Source organism: Lutjanus erythropterus, chromosome 3, assembly GCF_056507025.1.
Source record: "Lutjanus erythropterus isolate fLutEry1 chromosome 3, fLutEry1.hap2, whole genome shotgun sequence".
NCBI lineage: Eukaryota > Metazoa > Chordata > Actinopteri > Lutjaniformes > Lutjanidae > Lutjanus > Lutjanus erythropterus.
In genome coordinates, this window is record NC_139319.1 from 23900468 (window position 1) to 23914640 (window position 14173).

Sequence of the window (14173 nt, forward strand, 5' to 3'; positions counted from 1 at the left end):
GTCTTCTGTAAGGCTGATTCTGAGTATCAGAATTAGTATTGTGAGCAGAAAGTCAGACTGGTGCATCCCAGCGACTTACTATTATTTTTGTCTCAATCTATAACACATAGTCCTCCACATTCTCGCTCTCAGCGCCCTCTGAAGACAAAGACCTGATGTGGGCTGCACACAGAGGAAAAGGCTGGCACTCACTTGAGCGCTGAGGCTGTTGGCAGCGTTGGCGGCGCTGTTTGCTGCTCCGCTGGCTTCCACGGGGCCCTGGACGGCCCCCGCTGCGTACAGGCTGCCCCCGTAATCCAGGGCCAGGCCGTTCTGAGGGGGTGGCGGCGGAGGTGGAGGGAAGGCGGAGAAAGGTGGTGGTACGAGTCCCTCCTGACCACCAGCACTATCCTGAGAGCCCTGTTGGAAGAAAAGGAGACAAGAGTGAGCAGGGAGTGAAAGCTAAAGTAGCCGACTGGCGAACTTCCACGGTATCTTTTACTGAGAGCATCACCCGACCACGCAGAGACCACTTTCCCAGAGCTTCGGTCTAAAAGTCATACCGGCATGGATATTATATTTCCATTTCCCCATGTATGTGTGTGTAAATGCATCTACACCCCCCAGTCATTAAATATTCACTGCAGCCACATCTATTATTGAGGGTCAGATGCCTCCATGCTCAGAGTGTTGTACAATGGTGAGTGTCTAACGCCTGCACACACACTCACAAACGCCTCTGCACACAAACCACCTTTGACACGCAAACACCCACACACCTAAACGCTCACACAAAGACCAACTGTTAGTAAGGAAGCCTGCCCAAGTATTTTGTGAACATTATTACCCCCAGAAAATGACTGAATGTTACCGACATTAGAGTGCGTAGGAGAACAATACAGTCAGGCTCCCACAAACACATGGTGAAACACAAACACGATGCAGGCAGTGACACAACACACACACACACACACACACACACATTCCTCGCTGTTGGGAGTGGGGCATGGATACCCTAAATGGTAATAGTTAGAGGGCGGCGGGAGACAGCAGGGACGGGAGAGAAAACGGGGGATGGACGATAAAAGGTGATGACTGATAGAAGAGGCATGGCCTGCTGCGAAAGATAAACCCACCATCAGTGTCTTTTAGATCTTTTAATAACTCGCTAATAACTGCACGGGAGGGCCAATCAATCCGAGACTGAAACATACTGAGAAAATATTTTGGTTTGGTTTACTGACAACATTATCATTTATTTACAACATGACTAAGAGTCTACAGTCATGCTAGCAGCTCTGTGAGGCTATACTTAGTGTCAGTGGTGCTTTGAACTGAATGCTAATGTCGACATGCTAACATGCTCACAGTGACGTTTCAACTTATATTTTTTGGAAGTTGACTGACTGTAATTTATAGTGATCCTCCTCAGATCATTGATTGACTATGAATGTATTATCTTTATTTTTTTAACAAGATAGTATATGGCTGGACCGAACTAAGATTCAAAGGGCTGCTGTTACATATAGATGAATATTTATTGTTACTATTTTGTGCCTTTATGTGATAGTGCTACAGTCTTTCTAATACATGATCTTTAAAGTAAAAAACCTAACTAAACTAACTTGTTATTTTGAGAAGTTTGCACATTCAAAGTCATTATGTTGAGGTACTAACTCATTCATTTTGAGATAGCAAGTCATTATTTTGTGAAGGTTTCACAATATTTTAACAAAGCTTCTCATTATATTGACTTACAGGATCTTATTTTTTCCGTCACATTGGCAGAGATGTGCTTCTGCCAATGTGATGGTATGGACATATATGCATGGAGATACAGATGTTTCATAAAGGTGTATATAAAACAAATATATCAGTTTGTCACCATTAACAGACTTCAGTCTGCAGCCGCAGAATTGCCGCGTAACATCAGGCTTCACGATCAACCAAAGTTTATATCACGCTGTGTCATCACACAAGACACCGGTGGTTTTCCAGCGGTTCACACAGTGCAGGCAGAGCATCAACACCGATGTGGGGCACAGCCATCGTGACATTCCTGCCCTGATAAGCCTGTCCAATCTGAAGACACTTGTAAAGAGCCAAATTGTGTCTGAAACAAAACTCTGTAGGAGTGAGGTGTTTTAGCTGTACTTTTGTTTTGTTGGACGTCAGCAAGCTTTTCTGGTAATTCTGGCCCACAATCCTTCATGATGGGTATATGAGCAAAATGTCAAAATTCAAGAAGCAATGTCTTGAGGAAGCAGCTTGTCTCGGTTGTACGCATACCGCTTGCAACAGTACATACTTTGTAAGGGAAGCTGTAATACATGCTCCAAGTAAAAAGAAAAAGTATGTGATTTGGAATACAATCCTTGGCCTGTATTGGGCCGTCTTATCACTTTTTGAAGTGTAACCAAAAATTTTATTAACACCTAGTCTTCACCTTTACTCCAGGATTGAAACACACAGGAGACCTCACGCCTAGTTGTAACATTTTTTGTGTGTAATCATTGATTTATGTAGCTACACTTAGGTTTTTGCTCCTTGTACTGCTGGCAAGCCTGCAACTCCGACTAGGCTTCCCTGCAGATTTTCAAATTGCCCTACCTGATGATGAATAATGATCATCTTAACGTTATCTTAATGTACAACTAAATACTGCTAAAATATAGTGACATTTAGATGAACTGAAGAATATGCAACAACAAAAATCGACTCAGATGGGGGAGGTCTGTATTCTGATATCAATGTAGTATCTTGCATCAATAGATGCCCAGATGAAACATGCTTACACAGCAAACTATCAATTTCTATGTACGTAAGTGTGAGATCAAATATACAAAACATAGGGAACATGAATAGTAGACATATAATCCGCATGCCTTTATAGCTGACATGCATCAAAACAAACTGTTCTAAGATTGTATGCATGTATCATCTAGTCTGCCTAATTTTCTTAGTTTTACTAATAAATCTAACCCTTACTGTGCCACTCTGAGCAACTTCTCATTTTCAATAAACCAATATAATTCAGGATTTTGTTCTGCATTCTTTTCCACACAGGTTAACATATAACGTAGCCTACAATAAAACTAAGTGTGATTGATATGGGATACATGTTATGATTTTACAATATTAGCATTGTAGTAACATAAAAGCTAACGTAACTAACACCATTATAAAAATGCAAGCGTTTAAGGAGTCCTCATGTTCAGCATGTTTAATATTTACCATGTTCACCATTCGACAAGTGTAGCATGCTAGCATTTAATAGCAAACTAAGCCAATTAGCAGACTACTGGTACAGCTGAGGCTGATGATTGACATTAGTGTTGCAGGTATTTGGCCTTAAACCAAAGAACAGAAACATTCAAACTTTGACCCGATGATGGCATTATGTGGAAAGTGAAGAGACCATTAAAGTTGTTACAGTTCATCTCTTGGCGGTAAGAATGTGTGAACCAGATTTCAGGGCATGTCGATAACATGGCTAATAAAAATACAACATACACAGACACATCAGACACACCAAAATAAACTCAAAAGAAAACAGGTGTGAAACAAGTTTAAGATACAAATAGAGTTTTATTATAGCAGCAGATAATTAAAAACAAAAAAGCATATGGCTGTCTTATTAATCACCTTGTTCTTGTTCATCTTCCTCCTACTTCTAATCATCATTATCATCATTAGCGATAGTGGTAATAGCAGTGGCACTAAAAACAGGTAGTAAAAATGATAATTCATTAGTAAAAGTAATATTCTTTTTTTTTAAATTCACCGTCAAATTGGATATCAGCACTAAAGAGACTCCATGCTTATAAGACATCTGCTCAGCTACATTCAGTGTGTGTGTGTGAGTGCATACGTGCGTGCATGCGTGTGTGTGTGTGTGTGAGTGACAGGCTGCAGCGATGCCCATCTGAGTTGCACAATAGATCTCTGTCCCTTTGGGAGTGTTAAAAGTGTGTGGGAGGGTGTGTGAGTGTGTGTGCATGTGTGTCTGTGCATGCCATCTGTCTCCCAGCTTTTGACCTTTCTCAGCGTCGCACCTGTGACACGGTAGCCAGGCCCCTCGACTCAGTGACAAACCGAGGGCTGCATGCGGTCGACATGGATCACATCGATATCGTGACATGAGATCAGCTACAGCAGAGACAACAGTGAGAGGCAAACTTTGTTTTATAAATAACACAGGTAAATCAGCGGAAAATACAACTGGACGTTACGTGTTATACTGAAGGTACAATAAGGTTTTTAGAAGTAGAAATGCCAGACATATTTTAGCATCTTGTCATTGGGGAGAGTACATGTGCAGTAAACAATAAGTCAATTATATCTTTGCTTTGAAAGTACATTATTTGTTTCACTTTTTTCTAAAGATCAATCTTGTCCTGCTTAATGTACTAGTTTACTTGAAAACAAGGACCATTTTAAACAATGAAATGTTTAAAAAAAAAATTCAGTTACCAAACTATTATTATTAGAAGTAGATTTTTAAGAAAATTGCACCCCTCATGGACCCTGTGTGAGTCACAATTCAATGAATCCACATGATCAACAGGACTGATGGCATCAATATTCCAAATCAATATATCCTGTCATGTGTATTTATACCTTTATTAAGCCTACTACAAATAATATTTTCTCTTTGTATAATTAGTTAAAAATAAGGTTTAATATACGTATCACACTAATAATATAAAAAAAACCCTGCTGAAATCAGGCAGACCAGTACTGCAATCATTAAAGGGATAGTTCAGCTTATTTGAAATGGGGTTGTTTGAAGTAGTAGTCAGTGTACTACCTCCAGCAGATGGCGGTCAGCACACCACCAGTTTGGAGAAGCAGAGAAGAGTACCAGCACAAAATGTACTGCTGCGGACAGGGTCAGAAGCAAAACATATTTTCTGTATTTTAAGGGAAACTGTGTTATGTAAGCCAAATATCAGTATCAGGTCAAATCAACCAAACTCCATATGCAAAACAAGTCATTTTAACTTGCAAAACATGGAAGTTGCTGGTCTACCACTGGCTCAATCAGCAAGTTTGTTTGTGTTATTGAGTGACTCTCTATGGTTTAACTTGGATTCACTGAAGTCAGACAATAACACAAACAAAGCAACTGATTGAAGCAGTGGGAAATCAACAATGTTTCTTGCGAGGGAAAATTTGCTTGCATAACTTGCATAACAGTGGTGCTGCCAGTAAAGTAAATCAGTGAAAATATTCAAAATATAGTGTACAATTAAAGTGCTATTATTTTTTTCAGGGGGACCTTTTTTAAGTGACTAAAATGCCTCTTGTTCCTCACCCTGTCTACAGCAGTACAGTGCTTAGTTTCCATACTTGTACACCTCTCTGCTTCTCCAAACCGGGGGCGTGCTGACCATCATCTACTGTAGGTTACACACTGACTATTGATAAGTACCTCATACAACCCCACTTCAAATAATCCTGACTATCCCTTTAATGACTGCAGTACTGGTCTGCTGGATTTCAACAGGGTAACCACAAGTGATCCTGTTCTGAGTCACTCTCCCTGATATCATACAATAAATACATGTTTATCATTAACCTCTGATTGTGCTGCTGTCCTCTTCACCGCACACATCTTCTTTTCATACCTAAACTGCTGCCAGGTGAAGAGACTCCACCTCAGCCAGAATAGTAACCATGTTCTCCATCTTCAGTGCCTAGAAGCACTCAAGCAACACAGCCTCCAGATTACTGACCACAGAGTCCAAGTTTAACTTCATTCACATTTTCAAACGGCAGCTGTGTCCGCTCCTCTAAACTCTGCAGCTGTATGAACTGCTTCCAAGCGTCCACAAGCATCCAAATTAAGATTTTCGCTAAGTGATAACATCCCTCACATCCTCGCCTTCCTGTCCTGCCTCAGTTTCATGCAGCAACGCCACCGTCTTATACCTCGGTTTACACAAAATGTTCAATGCTCATTATTTGAACAGACAGTTGCAGTCATTATGTGAGTGTTTGGATTATATAATATCAATATGTAAGCAAACATACACATGCGTCTGCAGAATCTCAGTCTTTCCTGAGTTTTCAGCATAAAGAACTGTTATTTAATAGCATAATACACTGTATTGGATAGATACCGATTTCAAGGTGTTTCCAAACATTACTCCACCCGTCCTTCTAATTTGTTTTCTGGTAATAGTAGCTGTAATTTTTTGCTCTAATGAACAAAAGCTTTAAAATAGACCAGAAAATTGTTAATGTGTGAGGCACTTCCACTTTGTTGTAAAAAAAAAAAGAAAAAAAGAAAAAAGATACACACTGTTACATCACTGATGGCAATAATGTGAACATGAGCTGAAATCCTCTGATGAGACATCCTGAATTCATTATGTTTGCTCGATTCAGAGAGACAGAGAAGGAGAGCAAATACAGGGAAATTAGTCAGTTCAGATGAGGCTTTTAACTGCAGGAGGCAACACGCATTATATGATAAATGATACCCTGGATGGCTTCATCTTGCATCAGCTCACCCCAGATTAAGGGCACTTGCAGAGGTAAAAATGATAGCGGGTGGAGCAAGTCATTCTAGGCCACCAGGTAAGAGCTAACCTGGATGACAAACAGAAATAGAGAAACTAGACCCGCTCCTGTGTCTGGTTAGAAAGGGAAAGTTGATCACCCAGGTTGGGTCAAGTGGTGAAATGGGGAAAGTAGAACAGGGACAATACAGAATACACTGCCAACATTTTAAAGCAATGATGTAAATTTTTCTGTACACACGTACTTACAGTCTCAAGCAGCTCATTATGGAAATAAAAACTTCCAGTCACACTAGCAGCATGTCTCTATGGATAAAGACATGGTACAAACATTCATGTTCTTCTGAGAATTTATTGAAATGAGTATGGTGACCCCTCAACTTTTCATTTAGTACCACCTTCATGCCAAAATTGACAAAACCCTCATCAGCCTTAGCTGTACTTTGTGCTGATTAGCAATGTTTAGCATGCCAGCAGGCTAAATCAAATGGTGAACCTGCTAAATATAAGCATATAAGCATGCTGACAGCATGTTCAAGCTAAGGGATGGATTATACTGGAAAAGTAGTAGTTTGTACAATGTATTGTTGATCGGAACAGAAAGCAAAAGTCTTTGTAGCTAATCCGAAACACCACAATAGTAGAAGGGTCAAGATGGCCACTAAAAGGATGGTGGAGATGCAACATGGTTTAAGTACAGGCATGAAAGTACACTAGGGATATCACAAGAAACAAAGTTTTCGTACTAAATCAATGCCAAAATCCTGAAATTCTTTCTATAATACTGTAGGTGCCGGGGATGCAATTCTACAAGTTTTCGACCTACAAGTGTTGCAGTCTGCCTTTAATTGCCAAAGGAAGAAGACAGAAAAGAAGAAAGAAAGGAAGACGAAGAACGCCTACCAACACACAAGAAAAACTACACACTGAAGATGGCAACAAGTGCAGCTGCAGCGGCAGCTCCACCTCAACGCATTGTAAAGAAAAACAGTCGTGTATGGAAGCACTCTCACATTCAAGGAGGAACATCAAAAATCAATACTTCATTTGCAAAAACCAGTACGCAAAAGGTGCCATCGAACTGTTCAACCAAAAGGAGAAAACACTTTCAACTAAGGGAGGCACAAAAAAGACGATGGAATTTATTCAAGTATTCAATTCAAGGTGGGTGAGTTTCAATTTATGTAAAGTGTTAGCCTTGTTAACCTTATCCAGAAATATGTTACCACTGATTCTGTTTGAGTCAGCTGCCATTGCTGAGTAGCTCACTATGTTCCATGACTTTTGCAATGGCTAAACACTAAAGGCTACTCTGTTTAGGCTAAAGTAATGTAACAATAGCAACCATCTGACTCCTGTATGTTCAGTCGTTGTCATCTTTTATAAAAAATATGGTCGTGGGATTTGTTGTTTTGTTTTTCTTGCTTTGGTATTGAATTGGGTATCTAGAATTCGGGAATTTCACTGGTTTTGGAATAAAAAACTAAATTTCTAGTATCATGACCCCACAGTGCACATTTTCTGCAGTTTGTCCTGGAAGACATTTATAGTGTTGTTGTCGCTCACAGGAAGAGTGACTGGAGTAGTTGTGTAATAAAAGAAAAATGGGATTTTGAGAGAGAGAAGGTCAAACCCAGCTTAGTCATTCAAATGTATAATGTGTGAATGTCAGATCATTGGTTTCAGAAAGTTAGAGAAATGGTCAAACACAGCCCCCCATACACCAATCTGATGTCAGAAAAGCTTGCAGGGCAAAATGTACAAAACTGTGGGCTCACTTTATGAAATCTGATGAAAATGCAGCTAAAGCTAATCACTAATTTTACTTATTTTACAAAAAAGTAACAATAGAATAGCTGTTGAGTCTTTTTATATTATTTCATGTCATGTTTTTTTACACGAACGTATGGTAAGTAGTATCAATAAATATTAGTAATAAGGCTAAGGATACCCATCTTTAGGAGGGGTTTCAAAAGCTAGTCGATTATCTAACATGCAGTTTATGGAGTATGCTGGCGCCTTAAGTACAGCCTCACAGAACCATTAGCATGACTGTAGATGCTTAGTCTTGTTTAAAATCTGATGCTATCATGACTGCCAGCTCCTTACTGCAAAACTAATTGCCTTCCATGGGACAATAAGCTTGGAACTGGAACAATAAGCAAGAAATGAAGGAATGAAAACATTTGAGGAAACCCTGGGAAACCTAACTCTGGGATTCCCTGGCCACAATGGCTGGTGCAGTGAATAATTTTGACTGCATAACGGAGGAAAAGCAAAAACAAAATTCTACCTTTTGTCAAATCTGTTGGGAAAACTACCCTCCCACTCTGCATTAAAATGTTCAACACAGCTCCAGTGTTGTCGCACTCGAGTCCCAACATTGATGACTCATGACACAACTCACTCAACTACAGATGAGTCAGTCTTGGACTTGACAAGCTGTGATGAAACTCAAACAGAATGATAGTGCCTTGATTTTTAATAACGCTCTCTAAGGAGTTGAGGTTTTGATATCTTAGTTGCAACATTATATATCATTTCCACACAGTCTATATACCGCTGATCAGATCATATCAATCATTGCATCCTCTTCATTGTTGTCGTTCATGCACAGAAACAGACTACAGCCTCGCAGGAGAATGGACAACCCCGGCTGTTGCTGCTCCTTCTGCCAGACCAAAATAGAAGCGGGAACACAAGCCAAAAACAACCTTGTATTTGTGTTCGACGATTGGCCTTTTCAGAGGAGATCCATTTTAGCTGCATCTCAACAGCCCTCTCTCTACCTGATAGCCTGGTATCTACAAAAATAGTGTGTGCCTGCCAGCGTGCTCCCTCTCAAACTGTCAAGTTATGGGCTTTCTGCTGACTGCGAGTGGCCTTTGTGCCTCTCATCAGGATATGAGCACCTGCTGAATAAATGTACACAGATAGGAAGATAAGAGGAGGAACACAAAGAAAAAGGAGGGAGGCCATTCTTGATCAATTTGAGGAGAAACGCTGCCCTGCAGAGAGACAAACTGTGCCAGCACTCAGGTTTGTGTATGTTTTGTTTGTGTACATGTCGAGTTCATGTCAGCATGTGCGTGTTTGTGCGTTTGTCCGCTCCCCTGGCGTTAAGGCGTGAGGCAGTTAGGGTTGTGTAAGTGTATGCGTTGGCCAGGCAAAGCCAGTGAGTCAGAGCGGTAGCTGTAGCTGGCTTACTTTCGGGTCAGTTAGCAGCAGCAAGTGTGTCTGAGGAGGCATGTTATAAAATGTGCCCGTCTGCAGCAGTCTCACTACGCTACAGGAGGGGAGGGAAGGAGAGGAGAGGAGAGGAGAGGAGAGGAGAGGAGAGGAGAGGAGAGGAGAGGAGAGGAACATGGCTGTCAAGAAATGAAAGGAAAAGAAAGCAAGGGAATGGAAAGGAAAAGGATGGGACAGAAAGGAAAGGAAAGTATTAGAGATAAAAAGTGAAAGAAACGAAAGGAAAGAAGAGAGGAACAGAAGACGAGAGGAGAGGAAACAAACGAAAGAAAGAAAGGAATGAAGAAAAGAGAAAAGGAAAGGAAGAAAAAGGAACAGGATGGAAAGGAACACAAAAGGAAAAGGAAAGGAAAAGAGGAGAGAGGAAAGGGAGGAAAAGATAACAAGCAAAAGAAAGGAAAGGAAGGAAAAGAAGAGAGGAACGCAAAGAAGAGGAAAGGAAACGAATTAAAGAAAGGAATGAAGAAAAAAGGAAACGAAACGAATTAAAGAAAGGAATGAAGAAAAAAGGAAAGAACAAGGGAGGAAAGGAAAGAAGAGTGGAACGCAAGGAAAAGAAAGGAAAGGAAGAAGAAGAGAAGAAAGCAACTGAAAGGAAAACAGAGGACAAGAAAGGAGAGGAACATGGCTAAGAGCTAACTGGGGCATTGCTGGGTCATTTCACATGAATAATGACATTTCAGTATCTTACTTTCTCGGGCCTGCAGCCATTAGTCTATAGCCTAATTCAACAAACTTGATGATGGAAAATGTGATTCATGCTGTTGTTAGCAGCGGCGGCGGCTCACATTTTGGCTCAATCACGGCATTAGTAACTGGGGGAAGCTGTGCTCAGCTCTTCAGATCTTGGCTTTTGACTCCACGCTGATGTTACCCAAGCTGCAAACAGCTGGAGAAACGTTTATGGTATGAGTGTGTGTGGCATAGCGACGAGCCAGGAGACACCCTCTTGTTAAATTATTCCATCCCACGTCAACCCTCCCTCCCCCCCCCCCCCTCCTCTTGCTCTTCTTCTTCTCCGCTCCTCTTGCTGCTGCTGCTGCTGTTCTCCCTTTCCTCCCACTCTCTCTGCTGTGTGCTTCACTTCTTTACGCTTCATAAAATCCAGACGGGACCCTTGCATACGTCCCGCCCCCACGCATGTCAATCAAGCCCATTTGCTTCATAGCAACAGGATATCGGCAATGCCTGTGGCTCCTCCTCCCACACCCCTCTCCATCTCCTTATAGGGTAACATGCCTGCTTGTCAAACAAAACCCTCCCCCCATCTGCTTCCTTGTAGGGTCTCATGTATGATTCCCCTTCCATGTACATGTGTGCATGATCCCTGTCATGGCGTGTCAATGGTCCGCTTGGCTCCACTGTTGCGTTTTATGAAAAGTAAACACTCCAAAACAAAAAAGATGATGACATTATTTGTCCGCACTTATTCCTCATTAAAAACACACACGCCACTTGAGCAGGTGAGCACACAAACTCACAGACAAGATGTGTATTTACCCAACATGGACACACCTCTTCCAATACATTAAACCACGACCATGAAACGAGTTTATCTTGTTTAGAGCTCAAGCAATAATACAAACCCTTGTCTAGCTGTCCAGTGTGGTTTTACAAATGCACACATACTACTGCCAGCTGTAGGGACAGTGTTGTCACTAACAACCGCAACATCCAAAGAGTCAGCGAGGACAACCCCCTATCCATTTCAGAGGCAGGTACAGATGCCTCACAGCAAGTCATTAGAGATGCAAATAGCTGCTAAAGAGGATAAACTGCTATCACAACCCTATGTTTGGGCAATTTCATAACCACCTCCCTCTCCGCACATGTAGCTCAAAAGGTGTTTACCTCACATGGCTCTCCCGACGACGCTTTCCTCACGCCTCGAACCATCTAACAATCTGCACAAAACTGAATGACTCATGCAAGTTGCCACGGCAACACGGGCTCATTGGGATCATTTAACGACCATCATTGTTAACCCTGCAAAAGAATCAATAACAAGATTTAGGGGAGGAGGGTGGGAGGTGGAGGAGTTTGAAACCTCTCGACCCGTTTTCAGTTTATGCAAGCGTGGCAGAGTGTATGTATATGTGTGTGTGTGTGTGTGTGTAGTTTTGCAGCAGGTAGGTGTCTCTCCCTCGCCTCAGGGCACACACTTAGGTGGGGCTTGAGAAAATATTTCAAAGCCTTTTGCACCCAGTTTACTCTTCTCCAACTCTCTTGCTTCAAAAAATATTAGCATACACTGACACTTTAAAAGAGCTAATAAATGACCCCTGTCATACCCTGCATGCTTACACACACGTAACTGCAAAGTCAGCTCCACAGTCTGAAATTGCGTCATTGAGCAAACTCGCTCCCTGCAGTTGACCTACAATATTGTCAAACGCTTTCTCTCATTCGTTCGTCTCTGCAATAATTTCAGCTCCCCTCATCCACGGGCTTCCCTGCTAACTGCCAGAGGGTGTCCCGTCACCTTAAAAATCAATTTTCTATTCTCCCGCTCCCATTCACTCGTCTCTTTCCAAACCCATCCCCCTCTTCCAGGGGCTCTTGGAGGAAAACATTGAGATAACAGCTGCCAGGGCCCCAGGGAGAGCAAGAGGAGGGAGAAAAGAGGTCAAACAGTAAAGAGAGCAGGAATCCAAAAGGTACGGCACACACATGCAAGAGAAAAGACAGGAAGAAACACACACACACGGAGCCTGACTCACAGCAAAACGAAACGATATGAACGTGACACTTCATGCACCAACTTTGCAGCCCACTGTGTGCTTCTTGAGCTCGAGTGTGTGTGTTTGTGAAAAGGGTGACACAGAAATTACAGTGAGGAGGTGTTGTTAGCTGAATAGGAGAGATGCAGAAGGAAGAAAAAGAACAAGAGGAGGAGGAGGAAGAGAAAAAAAAAAAGGACAGAGACAACTGTTCTGGGGGGACACCTGTCCCTTTCACTCACAGGACTCGAGCGATGTACAGAGACAGCTGTGGTGGCAATAAAGAAGAAAGACTTTTTCACTTACCTCTCCTCCTCCTCCCCCCTTCTTATTCCCGCACTGTTTCCACTCTTTTGCCTCAGAAATGTCTTTACTGCTCCATGCAGCTGCACACACTAACTAACACACTGCACTGTATGTTCACATGGATTCTTCTGAGCATACATAATACATGGCAGAGCACAGTTTCTGGCACTCTTGATGTTCAGATTGCGTGCGCTTCTAGCTCTGGGCAGGAGAACAGATGCCACAACAACAGCGTGCAAATAATACATTTCACCGTAGCGAATCCTACAATCTCAAAGCCTCGTATCTCACTGTCATCTACGCCTACTACGCTAGTTTGCGGTGTTTGTATCCCTCGCAGCGAGTGGCCGATGAGTCCTAACGAGAGTCTGAAATGCCCTGACCGGACCGCTCTAGTAAAGGGGTCAAGTAGAGTCCTCATCTGTTAGTAGTTAATTAACATTTCATGCTCAATGACAGCGCTGCTCCGACGCGGCTACCGCTGTGTTTTCATGTACAGTGCAGGAGCCCGAGCCTTGGCGAGGAGGAGATACGGCAGCAGCAGGAGCGTATACACACAGAGGCGGAGGATATGAAAAGATATCAAGATAAACACTCACCGACAACACGGAAGGATAGTACAGTCCCATCATCGTATTCTGTGCAACAACTCAAACTGTCGTCTCTCCTCTTCCTCTCTCCTCCTCACTCCTCTTCTCACGCTGCTTTTGCTTCTTTCTCTCCGATGCCTGTGTCACCTCACCAGCTCAGTCTCTCTTGTCTGTCTCACAGATTCAAAATCTCCCTCTCGCTGCCCCCGCTCGCTCTGTCTGCCATGCCAATCCCCTCTTCCCTCCCTCCCCCTCCCCGCCTTCCCCACCTCCTCCTCCTCCTCCTCTGCTGGCCTCTGTCCCTGTCACTCTCCCTCGCTGCTTTTCTTTTCTTTTTCCCTCTCCTCTTCTTCTTCTCTCCCTCTCTTTCTGTATCTCCCACTCACGCTTTTCTTTCCCTCTCCCACTCGCTCTTTCCTCTCCTTCTACCCCCAGCCTTCTGTTTTGCTGCTGTGCCCTTGCCTGCTCATCTCTTCTGTCTCTTCCTCCTCCTCTCTCACCCAGATAGCCTGACGCCTCCCCCCTCCTCCTCCCTCCTACTTCTCTGCCTCTGTCACACCTGCAAACTTTCCCCTCCCCTCTGCTTCTTCCCTCTCATGTCGCAGTCCCTCCCTCCTCTCCTCTCCTCTCCTCTCCTCTCCTCTCTCTTCTTCTGTTCTCTTTCTCCATGTAGGTGAGTTAACTGGGGCTGCTGGCACCACTGGGAGAGGAAGACATTCCTTCTCTCTCCTCCGTCTCTCTAGTCCCTTTCAGTCATGTACCTTGTTACATAAATGTGCTGAAAAATTTTGGCTCATGTTTG

General features: G+C 42.7%; 1 protein-coding gene across 6 annotated transcripts in view; it reads right to left on the reverse strand.

Moving 5' to 3' along the window:
• Positions 1-14173, reverse strand: part of rbfox2 (RNA binding fox-1 homolog 2) — a 52998-nt gene that overhangs the window by 21408 nt on the left and 17417 nt on the right. For 5 of the 6 annotated variants that reach the window (XR_014769843.1, XR_014769842.1, XM_084715506.1 and 2 more), the window contains exon 3: positions 193-399. Coding sequence is in view for 4 of the 6 variants with exons in the window: in XM_084715506.1 (XP_084571632.1) it covers positions 193-399 (207 nt within the window). In the remaining 2 variants the exon portion in view is untranslated. Of the gene's footprint in view, positions 1-192; positions 400-13380; positions 13613-14173 lie in introns of those variants that run through there. The other variant, XM_084715507.1, reaches the window with a different exon arrangement.